General features: G+C 40.8%; 1 protein-coding gene across 2 annotated transcripts in view; it reads right to left on the minus strand.

The window, feature by feature from the left end:
- Nucleotides 1-23,614, minus strand: part of LOC114564637 (myosin-9) — a 30,202-nt gene continuing 6,588 nt past the window's right edge. Inside the window, exons 3-43 of one of the 2 annotated variants that reach the window (XM_028592103.1) lie at nt 23,449-23,589; nt 23,138-23,294; nt 22,396-22,423; nt 21,392-21,485; nt 20,572-20,592; nt 19,256-19,348; nt 18,945-19,008; nt 17,556-17,654; nt 17,097-17,240; nt 16,632-16,727; nt 16,410-16,486; nt 15,970-16,164; nt 15,326-15,499; nt 14,930-15,103; nt 13,816-13,930; nt 13,402-13,592; nt 12,866-12,987; nt 12,142-12,211; nt 11,864-12,024; nt 11,612-11,720; nt 10,756-10,887; nt 10,382-10,588; nt 8,989-9,126; nt 8,704-8,827; nt 8,007-8,178; nt 7,607-7,819; nt 7,270-7,414; nt 6,969-7,175; nt 6,733-6,837; nt 6,129-6,281; nt 5,665-5,913; nt 5,209-5,421; nt 4,777-4,989; nt 4,498-4,659; nt 3,700-3,828; nt 3,199-3,287; nt 2,918-3,041; nt 2,465-2,673; nt 2,061-2,169; nt 1,713-1,885; nt 1-1,037 (exon numbers count right to left, since the gene is read on the minus strand). In XM_028592103.1, coding sequence (XP_028447904.1) covers nt 932-1,037; nt 1,713-1,885; nt 2,061-2,169; nt 2,465-2,673; nt 2,918-3,041; nt 3,199-3,287; nt 3,700-3,828; nt 4,498-4,659; nt 4,777-4,989; nt 5,209-5,421; nt 5,665-5,913; nt 6,129-6,281; nt 6,733-6,837; nt 6,969-7,175; nt 7,270-7,414; nt 7,607-7,819; nt 8,007-8,178; nt 8,704-8,827; nt 8,989-9,126; nt 10,382-10,588; nt 10,756-10,887; nt 11,612-11,720; nt 11,864-12,024; nt 12,142-12,211; nt 12,866-12,987; nt 13,402-13,592; nt 13,816-13,930; nt 14,930-15,103; nt 15,326-15,499; nt 15,970-16,164; nt 16,410-16,486; nt 16,632-16,727; nt 17,097-17,240; nt 17,556-17,654; nt 18,945-19,008; nt 19,256-19,348; nt 20,572-20,592; nt 21,392-21,485; nt 22,396-22,423; nt 23,138-23,294; nt 23,449-23,589 — 5,697 coding nt within the window. In that variant the 3' untranslated portion in view covers nt 1-931. The remainder of the gene's footprint in view (nt 1,038-1,712; nt 1,886-2,060; nt 2,170-2,464; nt 2,674-2,917; nt 3,042-3,198; nt 3,288-3,699; nt 3,829-4,497; nt 4,660-4,776; nt 4,990-5,208; nt 5,422-5,664; nt 5,914-6,128; nt 6,282-6,732; nt 6,838-6,968; nt 7,176-7,269; nt 7,415-7,606; nt 7,820-8,006; nt 8,179-8,703; nt 8,828-8,988; nt 9,127-10,381; nt 10,589-10,755; nt 10,888-11,611; nt 11,721-11,863; nt 12,025-12,141; nt 12,212-12,865; nt 12,988-13,401; nt 13,593-13,815; nt 13,931-14,929; nt 15,104-15,325; nt 15,500-15,969; nt 16,165-16,409; nt 16,487-16,631; nt 16,728-17,096; nt 17,241-17,555; nt 17,655-18,944; nt 19,009-19,255; nt 19,349-20,571; nt 20,593-21,391; nt 21,486-22,395; nt 22,424-23,137; nt 23,295-23,448; nt 23,590-23,614) is intronic. The other variant, XM_028592109.1, reaches the window with a different exon arrangement.

A 23,614-nucleotide genomic window follows, 5' to 3' on the forward strand; every position in this document is an offset into this window, starting at 1 on the left:
TGCATTTGATAATTTGTCAATTTATTGCATTAAAGGCATTTGATAAAATATAGATTAGCCTTAAAATGTTGGCAGTATTTTGTCTGACAATACAGTGTTAAGGTATCATACTAATCATCTATAATATGCTTGAAAACATTCAGAGGATGTGCCAATAGAAACCACCTACACTTTGCAAAGCATATCATAAACCATAGTACAGTGAAAGCTACTACATGATGACCCATCACCAACAATCAATAATTATGAAAACCAGTAAACAATTATACATCAACCAAGCTATCATAGATGGTACATTTGTACCAACATTTTCACCAACATTGCTGCATTTCGACCACACCACCTCTGATGAACTGAACAATTTCCATTCTTGTGTCTGTTTTGTCTGTGTTGGCATTGTGCAAAATTGGTTGAAGTAATTACCTTAAAAATGATGACCGTGAGAGGAAAAGCATACAGTACAGATTTATACTGACACTAGCAAATGTGAACCACAGCTTGCAACTGCATTAAAACTCCCAAAAAGACCCATGTTTGTGTGCAAAACAAGCATAATGTCCAGTGGTTTTCCCAAAAATGGTACAGTAATAAACCTCAAGCACAAATAAAATTGCAATGGCTTGTAACAAATGCAATATTTTATGATATAATATACCTTATAAGTAGAAAAATAGACCAAGAAAAGTGTAAAGCCATAGAAAAACACCACTCACTGAGATGAATAAGATTCTTTGGCCAAAAAAATATAAATGTATTTTATGGAAAGTAATGATAAGGCTATAAGATGAATGTCAAGGGAAATACAAGGCTAAAACCTCTCAGAAAAAGTCTTACTTAATAGCTTGCATGGCTTTCTTTATTTATTTATTTTTGTACTATATCTGCACGTTGACTGTGGTCATTGTCTTATTTCCTCTTGCCTCTCCTCCGTTCACTCAGCTGCAGGTTCAGGTGCCTCAGTCTTCAAGTCCCCATCCTCATCGCTGTCCCGGCCAGAGCGATTCATGGTACGCGTTAGATTGAAAGGCATGTCCCGTCTTTAAAACAAACGCAATGGTTTAAACACAGCCAGGTGCTGCACACAAGTATAAAACATGAGACACAGTATTAATGAATATATTAAAAGACTAAAAAGTAAGAGTATGATCAAAATTGAAGCCTAAACAAATATGCAAATTTATCAGACTTCACACAGCTGTTTTTTTCGATAGACCTTCCCTGCCCAAGCACACTACACACACCCCGAGTATGCCAGGCTGACAACCTCGTAGCTAAACTCGGTGCGGTGGTGACAGGACTTGTTGCACGGACTAGGAAAGTGGCTGCATGTGTCCACGACAATGCACGCAACATCGTGGCTGCGCAACCGGTGGTACAAGTCCACAGCGGTCTGCGGACGCTGAATGCAGAAAGTATGTCCAAGTTTCCTGAGAGGATGAACTGGGACTCGGATGCCTGCTTGGTTTATGGTTAATGATCGGTTAATGAAAGTCAGTTATGGGTCAGAAAAAGATAAAAAATTAGCATTCCTCACTCAGGTTATTTTCTCAGACTTGACAGAGCTCCTCCAGGGCCACAGAAGACTGAGTTTTACAGTCATGACAAGTCAACCGATCTCCATGTGTAAAACTGATCCTTTTTCAACTTTGACATGAAAACTGTTACACACTCAGAGGAAGGCCCTTGGGTACACAAATGTTAAAAGCCTCTACCTGAGCTTGCTCTTCAGAGTGCTGACTTCACGGTTCATCGAGTCTGCTGACTCAGCGGCATCATCCAGCTCCCTCTGCAACTTTCTACGATAGGCGTTGGCTCGCGTCACCTCCTCCTCTGCCTCCTCTAGCTGACGCTTTAACTGACGCATTCGGGTGTTTGTCTTCTCCACCTGCAGAGAGAGGGTTTACTTAGTGTGGAGAGCATCAATAGAGGTACAAGTGCCACAAAAATAAATGCAAGCAGAGCATCAAGGATTCAAGTCAGGATCAAACTACACAAAATTCCTCTCACTTCCTTTTAATAATCTGGAAAAAGTAAAAAAGGAGATTAGTGCTGAAGTTTACCTGGTCTTTGAATTGCTCCGTGTTGCGCCTCTCGTCATCAACCTGTATCATCACCTCTTTCAGCTTCTTCTCCGTTCGCTTGTTCAACCTACAGGCCTGCTGGCGCTCCCTGAAATGAATAGGAAAATCCAATGCCGTGAGGAACTGCAACACAGTCTCAGGACTTTATTGATTAATTCACTAGACATATGTCTGTACTGAAACAGGAATACAGAAACAGAATTACTGAAACTTTTTTGGATCTAGGGATTTGTATCACCAAACAAATGTGAAGAAAATAATCTCTTGTTGAACAATGACAGCTACTATCAATGGTGGTAAAGAAGAAATGGAGTGTTTATGACACAGAAAAACAGTTCTGGTTTTCCTTGGTAACTATTGTAGTTGGTCGGTAAACCACTCACTTTGACTCTAGGTCGAGCTGTTCTTCCAGCTGAGCTATCTTGGCCTCCAGGGTGGTAATGGAGGATTTATACTTTGACTTGATGGTCCCCTCGAGCTCCTGCAGCTTCAGCTTCATCTCCTTGTTCTGGCGATCCAGCTGGGAACGAGCCCCCTCCAGCCGCTGGGAGCTGCTGCGCTCGGCAGCCACCTCTGTGGTCAGCTGCTCCGTCTAGTCAGAAACATACAGTGGAGAGGCATTGTTAAAGACTTCAGTCACCCTATGTTCCTTTTTTCTTCACTGCAACCCTCAGAGTCCACCGGACATTAACTGAAAAGTCTTTTTCCGGTTCAGCCGTGGTGTCATTACTGATGCCAAAAATGTAAACGCATTCCTTTCTTTCCGCTGAACACTAAACGTGTCCTCCTACATCAGCTGCTATGATCAACATATCTGAGATGCTGTGTGTCTGTACCTGCAGTGCCATTCTCTTCAGTCGATCGTTGACCATCTCAGTGTTAAGATGCTCTTCCTCCAGCTCCTCCTCCAGCTGGGTGATACGAGTCTCCAGCCTCCTCTTCTCATCTGCCAGCAGAGAACTGCAAACAACGAGTTAGGGAGAGGAGCAACAGTTAATGTTGGAGACAAACTTGTAGATTTCCTTTGTTGCTGTGGATTGCATTTGGATGCACATGTATCTATATTAATGGGTGCATCTTAAGTTCATTTACTGGAATACTATCTTTTGGTGCATACTTCTTTGTGTTGTTGGTGCTAATCTGTTCCTGGAGCTCGTCTCTCTCAATCTGAGCCTGTCTCTTGAGTTTCTCTGCAGTGGCCAGATCCTGGAGGAGGCAGAAGACAAATATATGCAGTCTTTCAAAGCCTGATACAGCTGAGGCTGGTCAGGCAGTTACATAGAAACAATGTAGCAATTTGAGCTTATTTAATTACATACAATGGACATGGTCCTAAAAAAAAAAAAAAAAAAAAAAAATTAAAACAATGGCATTCCAGTGAAATCCATTGTGCTGAATAGAGTAAGCGTTCCAATGCCATTCTATTATACACTAATATTACATATATCCGTGTCATAAGCAAACAGTTGTACAGATGGTTTATTAGATATTAATTTTGTATAATTACCATCCTATAATATTCTATGTAACATACCTAATCTATACAGTAATATGTAGTTGAGTCTAAGAAATTGTCCAGCCATTTTGAGTGGTTTGTTTTCCTTAATTACTTTCATACCTCCTGGATGTGTAGGGCGTCTGCCTCCATGGCCTTGAGCTTCTTCTCGGTCTCCTTGGCCCCGTTGATAACTTCGTCTCTGGACAGACGCAGATCGTCCAGCTCTTTCATCTGGTCTTTCATTAGGGACTGGACAGTAAGACATGCAGACAACAGTGCTGCAGTTAGACACCCAGCATTGTGAGGAGTTTGCCCAACAGTGTGTGACCACATGGGCAATGTAAAAAACAAGTATGTCTACTAACTTCTGAAGACGAAGGTGCTTAAAAAAGGTCCTTTCTGGTCATTTAAATTACTGGTATGCACACACACACACACACACACACACACACACACACACACACACACACACACACACACACACACACACACACACACACACACACACACACACACACACACACACACACACACACACACACACACACACACACACACACACACACACACACACACACACACACACACACACACACACACACACACACACACACACACACACACACACACACACTTTGGGTTATAGAGGATATCTCATTTTATGCGTTTTTGAGAACAGGTGGTCTATATTCTAAAAGGTATGATGAATTGAGAAATATGTAAATAGCATCAATAGCATGTTAGTCTTAGTATTATAAAGACCTGTCAAATAATTTGGAAGTCATGATGCTCTATTTTTTGTTTTAATTACTAATAATTCAATAAAAAAAAATATAAAAACACAGAAAAGCAGCTTTGGCAATATGCGTGTGTGTGAGAGTGAGTGAGTGAGTGAGTTTGCATGGAGAATTATTTTACCTGGATTTTTTTCAGCTGTTTAAGGGCCTCATCACGGCCCTTGTTGGCAGCATCGATCTGGAGTGCGAGCTCTCCCAGGTCCATCTCCAGTTTCTTCTTGGACGAGAGGGCCTGAGAACGCTGCCTACGTTCATCTTCCAGCTCGACCTCCATCTCACGCACCTGAAGTAGAGGAAAATCTTTATTTCATTTGCGGTTTAGTCAAACTATAATTCATTCTTGCAATAATTGAATCTAAAACTAATGCAATGATTTGTGGAAAACTTCCACTTAGGTTACCTGTTTAACCAGCTGTTTCCTCTTCTCCTCTCCCTGCTCATCTCTGGCCTGCAGGTCTCGGTCAAACTGGGCCTTCATGGCCTGCATGTTGACCTCCAGACGCAGTTTGGCGTCCTCTGTGGCCTGCAGCTCATCCTCCAGCTCCTCCAGCTGAACTCTCATCTCCTCCAGCTGCTGCTCCATGGCACGCTTCGACCTCTCCAGCTCATGAACCTGCGGACAAGGAGGTTACCTTGTTACACATTCAGTGCGACAGTGAAGAGGGTCAATGCTGCCAGTGATTACAACAATCTTCTCTCATTTTAACTGCTAAGAGAAATAATGCAATCTTTATTGCTTTGATAAACATAACTGAAAGGTTGACACTTTTAGCTAAACCAATGCCTGACCTAATCCAGACTCCGTATTCTCATCCCTGCCCTTTTCTCTTACACTCTTGCCAACATCATCCTTGGAAGAGACCAAGCCTTCCATCTCCGCTTTCAGCAGCTTATTGGCCCGGTCCAACTCGTTTTTAAGGTCTGACATGGTCTCCAACTCGCGGGCCAGTGTCAGTGCTCGCGTTTCCTTCTCCCTGGCCTCGGCCTCTGCCTTGTCACGCTCCTCTGCGTACTTAGTAGAAATAGTCTTCTCTTCGGCCAGCATCTAGGGAAATCAGAGACCAGGAGAGGCAGTTAAGAGTCTACATCACATTGAAAAAATGTTTAAGACTAAATACTGCTTAATTAAGGGGACTTTTTGTGGTGAAATGAAAAGTGCATGGAAGATTGTTTGAGGAAATCATTTTTGTTCATTCGAATATTATTATTATTATCATCATCATCATCATCATCATCATCATCATCATCATCTTTGTTCTGTGCACAATATAAACTGTTGACACGATACCTGGTCAAACTTCTTCTGCTTCTTCTCCAGGTTGGAGACAGTCTGCCTCAGGTTATCCTGGTCCCTGATGAGGTCATCCAGCTCCTGCTGTAAACGGATTTTTGTCTTGTCCAGTTTGTCATAGGCTGCAGTCTTTTCCTCCAGCTGCTGCATCACACTGTCAAACTCCCTCTGGATTCGCTTGCGCCCCTCCTCTGCCCCCTCCAGGGACAAGGCCTCCTGTTCCAGCTTCTTTTTTATGTCTGCCAGCTGAACACAGAAGAAAAGAGTGGAATAGGATGTTGAATGTGTGCAAGTTGGGGGACATTGTGGACTCCTAATGAATGAATCAAGGCTATGGCAGTCCTTTTTCTCTATTACTGATCTAACTTCCCTTTTTAAAAAGGCAACTCTCTTGAATGATAAAGATCTGAGAACACAGCACAATTTCAGTGCACAGATAGAGCCTGCCACTATGCACCAACCTGTGTCTGCAGAGTGGTGAGCTGCTTCTCTACGTTCTTCTTCTTCTCTTCCTCTTCCTCCAGCATCTCCCGCATGTTGTGCTGCTCATCCTCCAGCTGCCTCAGGCGGGTGGAGAGGGCCAGCTTCTGACGGGTCTCCTCTTGGAGCAATGCCTGGAGATCAGAAAAAAAAAAACATGCTATTAACTTCTTTTTTTGCTCAGATTTTATTCCATGTGTTGTTTTGGTTTATTGCCTACATTTGTTAACCTTTTGGGATATTTGCACTACAAAAACTCATGCTGAAGTAGCTCTTGACAGTTCCTGTTTGCAATGTCACCATTGATGTGCAGAAACACTCACTGGATGACTTAACAGTTAAGAAAGTGTTCAAGTGTGATCATTAACAGGCACGTTATAACACGGACACTGTGGATATTGATAACCTTGAAAAGTGTGAGTCAAACTGCAGCTAAAAACATGTGAATCACTTCGGTGTTCAAATTAGACTGAGAAAAAGGTGCGATGTTCGATACAAACATTGTAGCACACACACACACGCTTTATTTGAGTGTAGAAGACAGACAAGGGTGCATTAGACAAACATATGCATTTGTGTTTGTACCTGTGCATCCTGCAAATGAGACTCTGCAGAAGAAAGGTCTTTGCTGAATTTGATGTTCTTGCCCTCTGCTTTACTCAGGAGGCTGTTCACATTGTCTAGCTCCGACTAGATAAAAAGAAAATGAATAATGATAACACAATCAAACCAATCAGCCACTCTGCCAGAAATATCACCACAAACTGTCTTTTCAACCACCAACTCCTTCCCAACCCTATAAATCACTGACCATACTGTACCTGCATCTTGACTATCTTGTCAGCCACCTCCTGCCGATGTCGTTCACTTTCTGTATATTTGACCTGCAGTTCTTGAACCTGGGCTTCGGCCTTCTTGCGACGGTGTTCAGAGTCCCCTTTGCCTTGTGTCAGAGTCTTCATCTCTATCTGCAACTCGTTCAGCTCGCTCTCCAGGGCCTGCTTGGTTTTCTCTACCGACACCTTGTTCTGCAGGAGCAGCACACATGACGCATGTTACTAGTGCTCTTCAATGCTTGTTAAGCATTGAGCATTCTTCTCTTTCTACCACCCTGTTCATTACCCTCTTGGCCTGTTCCAGCTGTTCGTTGAGCTCGTCGAATGCCTGGTTGTGTTTTTGTCTCATGTCAGCCATCTGCTGCTCGTGGATCTTGGCCTCTTCCTCCAGACTCTTCTTCAGTTGGGTGACCTCCGTCTCACGCTTGGACCTTGAGAGACAGAATGAGGAAGTAAATGAACAAACAACAAGACATGACGAGAACAAAAGAGAAACAAAATGTATACTATCTTAATAAATAAATTGTGTTCTCAGAGCCTTCCACATAACATAACCCCCACCCCCCACACCCCCCACACAAAACACACTTCTGGCAGCAAGACTACATAAGTTTGACCGTTACCTCAGCTCCTGCTGTGCTGCGGTAGAGTCCAAAGTGTCCTCCAGCTCAGTCTTGAGGGCCTCCAGCTCCTCTCCCAGGTCCCTGCGGTTTTTCTCAGCCTTGGCGCGTGCCTGCCTCTCCAGCTCCAGATCCTCCTGCAGCTCCGAGATCTGAGCCTCCAGCTCCCTGATCGTCTTCTGGGCCGCGTTCTTGGCTGCAGCCTCCTCCTCGATCCTGAAGGTGAGATAAAGAGGAGGGATGAGATCGACATACAGGTACTCCGTTTGTTCTCACTTCCAATAACATTCACACTGAGTGCATCTAAAGCTAAAACTGATGCTTTAGGTAGACTATGACAATAGGTCAGCAATCACAATCTTTTGTCATTTTTGTTGATTTTAAAATAGATTAATTTTTAAACCTGGCCAATGCTGTGTGGAGTTCCTCCTCCTTCTTAGCCAGCTGAGCTCGGAGTTCAGCGATCTGAGCCTGCAGGTCTGCAATCTGGTCATTGAGTTCAGAGGAGTCTCCCTCAAGTTTACGACGGTTTTTCTCCAACTCCTGACGCACTTTCTCCTCTTTTCTTAGACGATCTTTGTACGAGAAAGCCGAGAAACCCAAATTTGTTATTTTGTTAAAAGGTAAAACACAAAAAAATTTAATACATTAAAATTATTTAAAAATATGGACACTGAGCAGCACATGAATTAAATTTGCTTTCTTGATTTAAATATTGTTTTTGGCGTGACATCTGATTTTCATCCGGCTCTCACACCACCCAAACAAATAAAAGCAACAAAGTCACTCCTTGATAAAAAATATACAGTAGTTAGCTGTATGAAGGTGACCTAGGCTGCATCCATGCTTTTTCCCTCCTCACATTGATGTTCAGAAACAGGGACGTTTCTGAACATTATCAGTAAGCCTGGAAGTGGGAATTTTGTGCCAAAAACTTGAAAAAATGTCAACTTAAGAGCACTTCTTATTTAATCGTATGCACAAATTAGTTTTTTTTGCCCCCTCCTTCTCCATGACACCTTCCTGGCTCAGGAAAAAGGAATTGTGATGGTAAGGTTAAAAAGAAGGACAACATTAATTATGAAACAACAAATACTTGCCCTCCAAATCTGTGATCATGGCTTCATGTTTATTCTTGAGTTTCTGCAGGCTCTTTGACTTCTCTTCCTCCTCAGCCAAGTTGGTGGTGAACTCTGAGATCCTCTCCTCAAACTGTTTCTTCTCCTGAGGTAAAAAAAAAAAGAAAAAAAGAAAAAAGAAAAATTAATGGTTGACCATTATTTATGCTGCATTTGTCTTTCATACATTGCATTGTGACTGGAAAATTGGTTGTATATTGATCAGTACTAAAAGCCACCGGGCTAAGTTAACACGTTGTACGAGACCTTGTTGAGCTTGCTGTTCTGGTCTTCTAGCACCATGACGTCCTCCTCTAGTTTCTTCAGCTTGGCGTCCGTGGTGACCTTCTCCATCTGGAGCTTCTGTCTGGCTGCTTCCTCCTCATCCAGCTGCTGCTCCAGGTCCTGGATGAACAACAAATAAACAATTTGCAATGTTCATCTCTCTAATACATCGGGGAACCTCTGTTTGTATGCGTGAGTGTGTCTGGCTTTGAAATCTCTCATGAACCGTTCATCCAATCTACTTTACACTTAAGTTTCCTGGGTACCCAATGCACTTGGGGTTTGGAATTTGGAATAGTTTGGACAATACTGGATATAGATAAACTGTAAATTAAACTAAACAACCGAAAAATAAACGTTGAGGAAAATATGGTGAGAAAGACGCTGCCTCTTCACAATAAAAGCCCAGGTTAAATTCACTCAGAGCATTTTGCTAAGAGGAAACTCAAAACTGCATTTTTGCTGACACTAAATATCAAACAAAAGCCAGACACTATATTGTATCAAGTTGCTGCGAGCTGTAAATCCACCACTTCTAAGCAAACAGCAGAACATAACGTATCAGAGCTGATGGGCAAAGAGAGCAGTCTTCCTCATTCAGACTCACCCTGGGTCCGGTTGAAGTGTGCTGCTAACTTAGGCGATAACAACATTATTGTCGGCAAAATAACCCACAAATCAAATCCATACTTGAATGTCAAGCCACTTAGCCGGTTTGGAAATGAACACCTTTGCTGAAGTGTTCAATTCAATTTTATTTATAGTATCAAATCATAACAAGAGTTATCTCAGGACACTTTACAGATAGAGTAGGTCTAGATCACACACTATAATTTACAATTTCAAGTACAACAATTCCAGTAATTCCCCAAGCATTAAGTGTTAAATTCATTTACAATAATGATGACAAGACAGCACCGCAGTCATTAAACACTGACTGTCTAGTGTCTACATACAATATTGTTGATGAAAAAGAAAACCGTAAAATGTAGTTAAACTAAAACTCTTTATTTGCATTACCTTCCACCTTATCTCCTCCCCCTCTCTCTCAAGCAACACAAACACACTCACACTCCATCTTTTAGTGTGAGTTTGTTTCTGTAGACTACTCTGTCCGGTTCTGGTGTTTGATTAACGCACTTTTTTTTTGGGCTCTTATAACGGGCTGGATTGGGTGGCCCATGGAGCAGCGCTATGAGTCCATGTCTGATAACTCCACATTTTAATTGAGATATTTTGTTAATAAAATCTGAATGTGCAATGTTCAGAAAGCTACAAGCTGCAATACCACAGGCCAAGCAATCAGCCCGTTCCAAACAGGCACAAAACAAAAACTTTTTCCTCACATCACATTCTGTATCCCGCAGCCACTGACCGTGATGTTCTGCTGCATCTTTTTTTTCTCTGTATGCATCTGAGTGACCCTCTCTTCTTCCTCCTCCAGGCGAGATTCCAGGTCATGCAAGATCTCCTCCAGCTCCTGCTTCTTGGCGGCCAGACGGGCTCTCATCTCCTCAGCCTCGGCACACAGCTCCGTCTCTGCCTGGAGCTGCTCTTGAAGAGCCAACTTCTCAGCGTTCAGCTATAGTGGGGAGTCAAGGTCAAAGTGAGACTGGATAATAACCTCTCAGAGCTGCATCATTCAGAAGTAAGACTACTTATGACCTAATTCAGATCTACAAATTAATTAACCCACTTCAGAGTTTTTTTAGCTTAATCTTACTCCAGTGTTATTTTTGGAGACTTTACCTGTTGCTGCTTGGACTCAAATTCTTTGAGCTGCTCTTCAGCCAGCTGTTGCCTCTCCTTCACCTTGACCAGCTCCTCTTCTCTGGCCAGCATGTCCTCCTCCTGCCGAGTCACTTGCAGCAGAGGCTTTACCTGAAATAAAAATTGACCCTAACTTATTAAAACAGATGGTGATATTTGGACTGTCTTGGGGTGGATGAAATGGCACTCATGAGAAACCGTGAAGAAAGACTGAGCAAAAATTCTTCAGTCAAATTAATTTCTTTTGCATTTTCTTATTAACCATTAGAGCAGCTACAGTACAATAAAAAGGTGAGCGTTCCACAGATAGTCAATAGTTGTCAATATTTCTCAAATTACAGCAAGGTATGTAGTCAAAAAGACTTGAATGGAGAAGCGAAAATGAGGACTTGAAACTCGAATTGAACAGATCTCCAATAGTTTCCTCATTTATGTGCTTATTAAAAAGGACCTTTTAGTTCTTATAAAATATTGAAGATTAGTATTATTGTATTTTGCAGGCAGCACCATTTAGCTGCCACCCAAGTAATCCACGGTTTGATTATTGGCAGCACAGAAATCACTGCTCAGCTTTATCCCAGATTCATAATATTCCAATGATTTAAAAAAAAAAAAGTCTGCGCCGCAAGCGATTTAGAACAGGACTATCAGCGTGTTTAAATACCAATACAAGTAAAAACAGGGTGCCACGTATTAATATGGCTACCATTATTTATTTTAATAGTTATAATAGTAACCATGACAACAGCATGGTTCAACTTCTGCTTTCTTGTTACTGGGTTTGTCTAAACCTTTTAGTGACACAATGATAAAAAGCAACTTCATTGTCTCCAACCTTGGTGAAAAGCCTCCACCACTGCCAGTTCTTGAGTTTGAGGTAAGCAACACAGTTCCTCTGGATTACTTTCATGGCGGTCAGCTGCTGCTGTCTCTTAGTAAAGGCTCTGAAGTAAAAACAAAAACGTAAATAACATATTTACCATTTTGTCGTGTGCATCATGTTATAAATGTAACATGTTTTGTTACATTTATTCATATGCAGAAAAAGTAAAAAGTTAAATATTTTTAATGTTTATCCTAATCGTACTTGCGGGCCACATATCCTCTGCACCAGGCCTGGAAGCGGATGATCACATCGGTTATCTTTATGTCTCTCTCCTCCTCCAGGTGGGCCAGGACTCCGGCTCTAAAGAACACTTTACTTTGACCGATGCGGAACAGGTTTGAGTCCAGCTCCAGAGCTTTGATCTGACATGAAGAAGACATGAAGATATGAAGTCCTAAAGCTTGATATGGAGAACAATGAGCATTTATTTATTCTTCTTGATGAACTGCTTACTTCTAAAACTGATTTATTATTCTTACCATGAGCACACAGGCTTGCTTGCCATCCATAAAGCCCTTTGGGATGGCATTTGGAGTCAGGATTTCATACCTGACAGACAGACAAGCAGAATTAAATTACTCAGTAGTTTGACTTTTTTTTTTTTATCTAAAAAAGGACAACAGCTGTTTTTGGAATTAAATGTGCTCATTTGTTTTGCGTAATAACTTGCTTTAGTAGTTTTACAACACTTAAAGCATGTTGGTCAACTGTTTTTAAATGTGCTTTATAAATACATTTAGATTGGATTATAGGCACATTCACTGTTTAGGATGTAAGTCTTATGTTTATATTATCTCTTTCATGGTCCAATTTGTTTTTCAAAAACATCTGCAAGTTTCAAATAGCCATTATTTGGATAAACTGATAACATATTGAGAATCTAAATGATTACTTTCTTGGCTGGAAATAATTAACTAAAAAAAAGCTTTTTGGCAAGGATAATAAAGCTGGCAACATGAAGCAAAGTAATAGCACTTCTGCTCTAAAACGGAAGGAAATTACAAAACGATGCAATATGGACATGCTCTAGTTCAGACAAAGAATAAGGTCATGTTTTGTCTAAAAATGCTCTGGTGGGAGGACGATTACTTTAGAGGGGAGAACATAAGATGTAGGGGGGGGGAATTAGTCTTAGTATTATACTTTCTAAAATACAGGTACATAAAAAAAAACGAAGTTCACAAGTTTGCTATGGTTTGTCACCTCTGTCTGAACTCCTGGAAGACGATGCGGTTGGGAAAGCCCTGTCTGCAGATGCGAATCCCCTCTAGGACTCCATTACACCTCAGCTGGTCCAGAACCAGATGAGGCTCCAGTTTACCAGCCTGAAGAAGAAACAAATACATAAAGCACCATTGTGAGTTTCTTTTTTACCATAATTTATCATCAAATCAAAATCTAACAATTGTCTATAAATGTTTTATTGTGGAGTTTTTTCTGATCTGAATCAAGCGTCAAAAGATAGAGGGTGTCATACGTTATAGGATATTGGGCCATATAAAATAAAAATTATAATAAAATATCCTGTCTAATACACAATTTGTCTTTTACTGGTGGATCTCCACATGTTAAGTAAAGCAGCAACACTTTTATTCCCCAGCATTCAAAGTTCATTAATCTCTCGTTCTTTTCTTCTTTGTTATAGTTGAAGATGGATCTTATACATGCACCAGCATGCCAGTGCACATTAGTAGTTCATTATATTTAAATGTGCCAGGATTGCATTCTTTGTTCTGTACCTTCTTCTCGTGGTTGGGGATGATGCAGCGGACAAAGTTCGGGTTGGTGTTCCTGAGTGTAGTCATGAGGTTACCAAGCTGCTCCTTGTACAGCTGGCCCACAGTGCGGAACATACCTTTACGGGTTTTGAATGCACCGTGCATGGAGTCAGCCATTCCTGCCACCTTATCCAAGCCAACAATATGGTCCACTGTGAGGACACGGAGAAAGTGGAAAGCAATTTTGTCAGTGCGTTTTATAACACAGAAATGTATCATTATTTGTCATAATGAAACGTGTTTGTCACATTTCTTTTACATGTGGATAACTAATAACTATTTTTAAATGGTGCATTTCCAATACCTTTTGTACCAACAGTAACTTAAAGCAGTAAGCATTATGATATTTTGGATCAACTCAGTTACACCACTTACTGTCTCTCCACAGGTCAGCAGTAAATTTGTCTGTTGATTGGTTGAACAAAGTGGCCACACACTCATTCAGAGGATCCATGTTCTTCATCAGCCATTCGTCTGCTTTGTAGTCCACCTGCAGCAGAGGACAGTTTGTAATGAAGAACTGCAGTTGAGGTTACCACCAAACCTTTGTTACTTTAAAAAGGGGATGTACTCGATATTCAGAAAAATGTGGTGGTCTGGTATTAACTCCACACGGCTCTTAGAGACCATTCCAACTCGCCAAATAGCGACGCTTTGTCACGGACCTCTGCGTCCGATACCAGCACACAAGGCACTGACATGCACACGTGGCCGGACCGGCTTTCAAAACAAAGAACAGAAGCTCAGACTGCAACAGAGCACACCGAGATTGTGAATTCATTCTCTGCTCAGGACGCCATTACTCCACTATATCTTTACACAGCAAATAGTGGTTTGCTGCTATATCAATGTTCTCAATATTGAGTACAGCTAAGTTAAGTTAATGATACTCAATGCCCCATTTTATTCTGAAGCACAGTGCAAGTATTTGAGATTTATAACCTGTGTAATTAGCAAAGAAGTTCCTCTTCAAGCCAAATTTTGAGTCATCAGAATTGAGCCAGAGGACTACGTTGTTACTTTGCAGCCATCTAGAGGTGGAAAGGACTACGTACATTTCCTCAAGTATAAATTTTCAGATACTTGTACTTTACCGGATTATTTCCATTTTATGCTACTTTATACTTCACTACATTTAAGAGGAAAATATACTTTTTACTCCTTACTTACATTTATGACAGATGTAATTAATAGTTAAACTTCATATTAAGATTCTTCAAATAAAAGTATATCCGTTAAGAAAATATGACTTCTTATGTAACAAACAGTATATAAAGCAGCTAATATTTGTTCCCCCTCCACCAACTACAACTTCGAAATACTACCTTCATGTTAATGCATCAATAATAATCCACTATAATAATACATCACTCAGGCCATTCTGCATGAGTGATGTGACTTTAACTACACTTGCATATTTCTGTATTAAAAACAAAAACAAAAAACAAGTCACAAATCCAACAAAACTAACAAAGTATTCATCAATGACCTTTCCAGCATAGTGCATAATGCAGAAATCAGCGTTGTCCTTGAGTTTCTTGGGTCTCTGGTACTTGGGGTGTGTTCCCTGCTCCTGATGCACTTTCTCCACAAAGCTCTTGTCTGTGGCTTTAGGGAACCAGCACTCTTCATCCAGCAGAGCCAGGATGCCTGGAGGGCCGGCCTGTAATGAACAGTGGGGAAAAAACACAACAAACAGATGATTAAATGAGTTTTTGAACTGCAGACTGACATGTCTCAGCTTGTGTTACACACCGGTTCTGCAGAAAATACAGCCAATGACTTCTGCAGAAGTCTTGTAAATGACCCTTAATCTCAAGTGTTACTTGAGGCTGAAACAAATACGGTTAGTTGTCATTTGTACGAGGAATAGGAGACATCTTACAGGTTTTTCAATGAGGTCAATGCAGGGTTGCAGGTCGAGGCCAAAGTCGATGAAGCTCCACTCGATGCCCTCCCTCTGGTACTCCTCCTGCTCCAGGATGAACATGGTGTGGTTGAAGAGCTGCTGCAGCTTCTCATTGGTGTAGTTGATACACAGCTGCTCAAATGAGTTCAACTGTAAGAGAGAATTAAAGAAACATTATTTGATTGACAGAAAATTGAATCTGCAACTTTATTCAGAAACCCTCCATGCCTGGAGAGTGATGGGGCTGCAGACATCAAGTTTTACCTGCTGTGTGTTTCCGGGCTTCTCCAGAGTCTAACAGTCCAGTGACACCATTAAAGACCCTACCAACACAGTACATATTTTGCCTAATTGGACCTCCTCTTTAGGTGCAGTCCCACTGGATGTTGCTGCCCATTTATTTCTATGAGGAATTGTGAAATCTGTATTCACCTCTGGTTGTGAATTAAAACCTGCATCTTTTAACCTGATTGAACTTTGTCAGCAATACAGGAGTCATGCTATAGGAGTGGTGTCAAACAGAGTGGCTGAGCCAATGAGCCCCATCAGCGAGTTCTGTGCAATCACAGAACTAGAGGTACGATGCATAACTATGAATCTGTCAAGACCTAACACCTCACCTCAAAGATCTCAAATCCAGCGATATCAAGGATGCCAATGAAGGAGGCTCCCTGTCTCTTGGTCTTGTCCAGGGCCTTATTGATCCTCATGACCAGCCAGCGGAACATCCTCTCATAAGAGGCTTTAGCCAGAGCCTCAACAGCAAACTCAGCCTGTTCCTGAGTCTGTGCCTTCTGGACATAGTCCCTGCCAACCTGCAAAAAGAAATACTCCACTGTCATCCTGCGATACTAAAATTATCAATACACAGGAAGCTGGCTAATTGAGAAAAACTTGTTCATTTATTTGGGATGAGGAAACAGTGAAAAAAATAAATAAAAAGTGGTTCAAACAAAAGTGAAAAAAATTAACTCAAACATGAACTGACACACAATGGAGGTCCACATTTTACATTATTGAATGTCAATGAAACAAATAATGTTTTGACTGCTATGCAGACCTTGATTCTGGGGGACAGGATGGCTCTTATGAAGTCGGTCACATTGATACTCAGCAGGTGACACGCCTTCTGGGCAGCTGGGGGTGAAACATGGGGGTCACATTGGAGGATGTAAAAGTTGGATGTTGGATTAATTGGAAAGGTTTAAACAAATGGCAGTGAAACAGACAGCATGCGCAGAGGAAATGATGATGGTGGTGGTGTGTCTGCAAGTGTGTGTACCAGTGTCGTCGGGCATGGAGGCCTGGTCAGAGTGACGCTCCTTCTTGAAGGTCATGTTCCCCAACTGTAGCACTGCCGACATCACCTTCAACAGACCTGACAAACAGACAGAAGAAGTCACTCTGTGCTGCAGAAGAAAGAATCACATGAAGAAGAACAAGTGCCACCTGACCATACGTTTGATAATCTCACCATAAAAAAAAAAGAAAAAATACCCCTGGAAACTCATTCTGTATAACAGGATATTTAAAAAAACAACCTCTTCAAATTTTGATAAGTGTTGTGTCACCTGCGTGTGTGCATGTGCGTCCTTGTACACAAGAAACAAAACGGGGGACCAACTCTTAGAAAAACAATTTCATAGTGCTAATAAAAAAAGGTCTAAAACTCCACAGGGAACCTTACATTGATAATGAAAATAATCCTTTTAAAAACATAAACAAGTTAAAAAAATAAGATATGTACCAATTCTTTCATCTTCTGGGATACTCATGATCTGAAAGGCATCCATGGTCTCAGTAAACATGTCTGTGTCCTGCTGGCCAGGTATCGTCACTTTTCCATTGGACAGGAAACGGTACTTGCTGTAATCCTCCAGACACAACTCCGCTAGATGGTGAAAAAGAGGAGAGAAATTACTATTTTAATAGACTTGTTCAGCTGAAAGGGATCTGGTAGTACATTTTCATTGTGCTGCTAAACTCTGGCTTATATGCATACGACCGTACTATTGTATTGCACAAATAACTGAACTGAGAAATGGGAAGCTCAGTTTTCAGTATCGGTGGACTTCTGTGTAGGTGAGTGCTTAACAAATGTCTTTGCTCTTGAACTGCAAGTCCACACATTTACTTTGCTACTCCCTGCAACTTTCATCCACATAGCTCAGTTTGATGCATTTACGCTGTAATAAAATTGTCTTACAGCGCAGCTTGTCCCCTGCTCCTGTCAGCATGTAGTAGAAGATGTGGAAGCTCCTCTCATCTTTTGCTTGTCGGATGGCTCGAGACTTCTCCAGCAGATCTGGTAACATCTCAGTCAAGGACAAACAAATGCAAACGCAGCGGGAAAACAGCATCTTTCAAATGTACAGAAGCAATGCTGGTCAAACACACAGACCCTCAGGGCCTCTGAAAACCACAGGCTATTTTTTTTGTACTTTGTAATAATGCAATTAATTTCTAAATGTGCTGGTAATATGCACTAGTACAAGTACAATTAAACTGAAAGGAACCTAATGTTGCTCTTGCAGCTGCATTTTTACCCAACCTTGTGGCCTAGTCTTAAAGTGTCAAAACCTACTTTTAATTAATCAGTTTATATCATGTTTACATGGTACATATATTCCTTAAAGTAACTATGAGGAATTAAAAAGAAAGTTTCTGAAACCGTTACATTTTCCATCTGATGATCATAAATGACCGGTTACTGTAAACTAACGCGGATAATGGGTACATAGGGGCACGATACATGCCGGGAAAGTGAGACGCGGCCCACAGAGACGGGGTGGCTGTTGGGCGGCAGGATAACGGGCTGCCTGCTGGGCTGTCGCTGCTCAGACCAGGGGAGAGGTCTCGGCTCACACGGTAGGTCTCATCAGTAAGCAAAGCGTCAATTTGGAAGTTTTTCGATTTCTCCATGACTGCTTCATTCAAGAGGACTGCAGAGTCTCAAAAAGACAAACAGTGTTTTGCTTGGTGGGTGCGCACCTGTGCTGTGCGTCAGCGCGCAGACAGCGGAGCCTCCTTCAGTTACAAACTCCTGTGTTCTCATCTTTTCATAAAAAGGCTCAGGCTGGAAGGATCAGCACAAATTATACGTTTGGGTTTCCTCACCAGACAGGGTCTGGAGGGAAACTGTTAGGTTTTTGTGCTTCCAGTTAGCGGTCCGAGATTTGTGTTGGGTCAGACCCATCTGCTAGCAATGGGGGGCTGAGACTGAGAGCTACATGGAAAAATATGCACCCAACAAGCCACTTTGAAATTTTGCTGTTTTCATGAACACAAAAGTTGTGTGATCCCCGCCCCCCTCCCCCAGACTAAAAAACGTTGGGTGACCCTCCCCTCAACAAAGAATAAAAAGACATGGCCCTCCCCTATTTTCCTCCGGTGGTCCACTCCATGAATACCGAATGGTCCCCAACTACTTTAAAGTCAGAGTTAGAGTCAAATTATCACAAACTAATAACAGCATGCTGGTTTCAGTTACCCTTGGAAAAATGGGGTTGGGTAAGCTTGGAGCCTTGGAGCCACCTAGCAAGTTAATCCCTTTACAGAACAATTTCATAATTAAGCATATTTCTAAAAAGGATACAAGTTTCAATGTTGGCTCCCACGATGTATCCGTTGACGTCAAAGTTGATCCTGATGAATTTTCCCTACAAGAGAAAACAAATCAAACCATTTTCATATGTAGCACTAAACCTTGTAATGTTTTAAGGTTGAATGTGATACATTTTAAAAAAGTTCCTGAAAACCTGTTTTCTAAGTGGGCAGCACGAGTTGTTACTAATATCTAATGACGTTTATCCCACCTTTATTTTGATTGGTGCTTAGACATTAATGTTACGTTACATGAATGTTAAGGAAAAAAGTAAGCTTTCAGGTGCATCGAGTCGTTCTTACGAATCTTGAGGAGTTGTCGTTCTTGACGGTCTTTGCGTTGCCAAAGGCCTCCAGGATGGGGTTTGCTTGCAGCAGCTGTTTCTCTAGTTCCCCCTGACAAAGAAAAGACACTGTTTCAGAAACTATAGACTTCAATAACACCGTATCATGACTAAGCGGCACATTAGTCAGGCAAGCACAGCTTTAAATCATGCTGCAGAACTTTCATTGGCTAATACAAACATATCACATCTGTACAATAAAAACTCATTTATTCCAAAAGGAATACCTCAGGGGATGTTATCATTGCCCAATCAACCACACACACACACAAGCTAATACTGAATCATGCACATTCCAACACACATACCAGCAAGCCCACTCAGGCACAAAACCCCTGTAAGACCGTCCCTGTCCATGCAGGCACAAACAAGAGAACACAGTAAGCACACAGGCTGGTTAGCCAAGATCGCCCAAGGAAATGCAGGAGTGCATTTTAACACCCCCAAAACATATACATTACTACTACATAACAATGACAAAATCAGGAATGACGAGATTGAGGAAAAACAGCTGCTGGGTGAAGTAGATTACTGTCACCTAATACGGCATTTAAACTACAGGCATATTTTAGAATTTGAGACAAACCTCAGATAAGGTTACTGCTCAACTGGTTTTCTGTGTCACAATCGTTGAGCAATCATGTCTTTTGATCCTCTAAACCCACACCAAACTTTTAATAGATTTATTTTTGCTTTTTAAAAGAAATTTTTATCTATAAAAATGTTTTGCTAATTTTTCCCTATATTTAAAAAGGTAGTTTGACATTTTGGGAAATACACTTCTTTGAGTATGATGAGAGGATTGATAATACTTTTATATTTGTATGGTCAATTTGAAGCAAGCACCAGTTGCAAGAAGCTGCTTGGTTCAAAAGTAACAAAATCCACCTTCCAGCTCCTCTAAAGCTCACAAATTAACACGTTATGTGTTGTTTGTCTTTAAACGGTGTATTGTTAGGTTCATTTTGTTATTTTAGCCAGGCTAGCCATTTCCTCTCCAGGAACCATCACCTTATTGTGGTGGAGAGGTTTGTGTCCCTATGAACCTGAGGGCTGCCCTGACTGGAAGAAGCCCGGGGCTCCTGTCTTGAGCCAGGCCCAGATGGAGGGCACGTCAGCGAGCGCCTGGTAGTTATTCATAAAAAGCCATAGACCTTAAATAATATTTGAATGCCTTTCCTTCAAAACCCAGACACAGACAATAAAACATTTCCCGTGAGTAGAGTGCATGTGCATAAACAGACACCATGCATGGAGTCAGAGAGATTAACTCACATGTGACAAAGCTGCAATGCCCTGGAGAAGAGGTGAAAAAGGAGAGAGTTCAACACATGTGATACCAACTTCAGCACACAAACTAGATAACTGCAGAGGAAACCTGGTGTCACCTGATGAATCATGATGGGATTTATCAAACATTTCCTGTAAAGACTTGTGAAATGACCTACATATAAAGAGTACAAGTACACACACACTGCATTCGGCTTCACTGTAAAGTCGGTTTAAGTAAAAATGTGAGGCCAGCACGTTGAGGCCTGAAAGAGGAATGTACGATAGTTGCCACATAGCTCGTTCAGGTAGACTACATTATAGAGATGGACTAATCAGATGAAGAACCGTGTATTTGTACATCATGGAGAAGAACAAGGAGGCAGGAACGATTAGGGAACACCAGAGCAGAGATCTTCAACATGGAGTCCGGGGCCCCTAGGGGGGGTCCTCAAAGTTACTGAAGGGGGTCCGGGCCATAGTTGGCCTAACATGAATCCAACATATTATTAGCAAATGTAAACCTGCCTATTTGATAATAGGCTTACTGACCCATAGGTAAGGTAGTCACTAAGGCCATCTACAGTTAATTCAAAGGATTCACTGTGCCACATGTAGGTTTGACATCAAAACATGATTTATGAAATCACACCAACAATTACTTGTATAGCTTAGTATTGTAGGCAAAGAAAGGTATGTATAAAAGTGTTAGGCTGCTCTACAGGTTATTGTAGGCCCAGGTTAATTTTATACAATTATGTAGTAGGGGTTTCATCATGTTTTTTCTAAGAGGAGGAAATAAAAAAAATTAAATGTTTTTACTGACCTGGTCTTTCTTGGACTTGAAAGAGGATGCAACATGGGCAAGATACTGAATGACTTTCTTGGTATTTTCTGTTTTCCCTGCTCCTGATTCCCCACTGCAGAGATAGAATACATGGAAATATTTAGACACCATATGTATCAATTAGGGGGTTAGTATACTGAACGTCATGATCCTAAGGCATTAAAAGCAACACATCACACAACAATTAAAAAGGTGGAGTCTGTGATTCTTATCCAATACATGTTTGTCAAATTTAGCAAATATCTCTTCATGGTCCACTAGCGGTCCGTTGTGTGTGTGTGCGCTGAAAAATAATCTGGGGTTCATTAACAGCCCTAGCTCTTTAAATGGGAAACAAATAAAATAGCTCTGACTGAGCCACACATCACAATTCTGTTCGTGGTCGTGCACAGGCCAGAGTCATTAATGTATATAGAGAAAGGCAGTGGGAGCGAGAGGGACAGTAAATCTGACTCATGCTAATGTTTTGATGGCGCACTGACGGGAGGAGAGCATTTGTTCAGGTGTTTACTTCAAATATCAACAATCTTTCTCCAGAATCACAGATTCCACCTTTAAGATGAGGTTTCCAATAAATGGAAGAGCTTGACCTCTTTTCACATAGCCTGCAGAAATATATAAAAAAAATAAAATTAAAAAAAAAAGGAGAAAAATCTGCAAATGTTCAGAAAACTACTCTACAATTCCTGGCAAATGTAATTTACTGATTAAGATCATGTGATATCTTCAAAAGCTAGCGGACTGCAGCTAAATAAAGCTTGAGGTTTATTTTAAAGTTTTGTTAAATTTTGCTCAATTACAATTCAATTTTTACTTAAGTCTATGCAGTCTTGAGAGGAATAATCAATTCAAGCTTGATCCTACAACCAACAGATACCATCTGTATGAATCCGTGCAAAAGAACGACTGATCACTGAAGAAAAGACTGTACACTGTTCTAAACCAAGTTATTATAAAGATACCAAGAGGACAGAGTAACCTACGTGCAGAGGATGGACTGGTCCTCACGATCTAAAAGGAAGAGAAAGAGGAAAAATCTTAAAATCGGGAATAAATCATATTTTTAAATCGACATAACATACACAGGCAGCTGAAGTGAAGCTCACTAATAACACCGCATGCAATTGTTCAACTCGGCAGCTTTAATGTCTGTCTGAAACGACTGGTTGGTTAATCAATTCTCTGGATCCAGCTGCTCAAAGGTGAAGAATTGTTTCTATTCTTAGTTTACATCATTGTGAATTAAATATCATTGGCTGTTTTTTCCCTGATAGTGAAACAAAAACAAAAGCAATTTAAAAAAAAAGTTGCTTTGGGCTTTTGGGAAATTGTGATGTACATTATCCATTATTTTCTGATATGTTTCAGCCTAAATGATGTATATTTATTTGGTGTCCATGTGTGATGCACATATCAGTGGCTACAAAGGCTTCCTGTAGTGTGTGTGTGTGTGTGTGTGTGTGTGTGTGTGTGTATATATATATATATATATATATATATATATATATATATATATATATATATATATATATATATATATATATATATATATATATATATATATATATATATATATATATATATATATATATATATATATATATATATATATATATATATATATATATATATATATATATATATATATATATATATATATATATATATATATATATATATATATATAGCAAAACCGGTTTTCCTTAACAAACATAACTGTGGTACCCTGCATCATGCTCCTGTAGGCCGTGTCTGTGATAGCGTAGATGTGAGGGGGCATCTCATGTCTCTTCTTGCCCTTGTACATGTTCACTATGTCTTCAGAGTAGATGGGCAAGTTCTTGTACGGATTGACCACCACGCAGAAGAGACCAGAGTACGTCTGGGTAAGATAGAGGATGGTTACTGTCAGGGAGGCGTGTTAATTCAACCAGTCACGAGTGCACACAAAAATCTAAATAAAATAAAAAACATCCCCAATGAAGACAGCTCTGTAACATGAGATTATATCTAAATGTGCATCCACCCAAACTCACATAGATGAGTCCAGAGTAGTATCTCTCTTTGAGGTTGTGCAGCACAGAGGCCTCGTTCAGGCAGGTGAGCTCCGCCATGTCCTCCACCTTGCTGAACTTAGGTGGGTTCATCTTTTGAATGTCATCTTTGTTTATCTTCACCTGAAATTTCAAGAGACAAGACACC

This window comes from Perca flavescens, chromosome 2 (genome assembly GCF_004354835.1).
Source record: "Perca flavescens isolate YP-PL-M2 chromosome 2, PFLA_1.0, whole genome shotgun sequence".
Classification (NCBI taxonomy): Eukaryota; Metazoa; Chordata; class Actinopteri; order Perciformes; family Percidae; genus Perca; species Perca flavescens.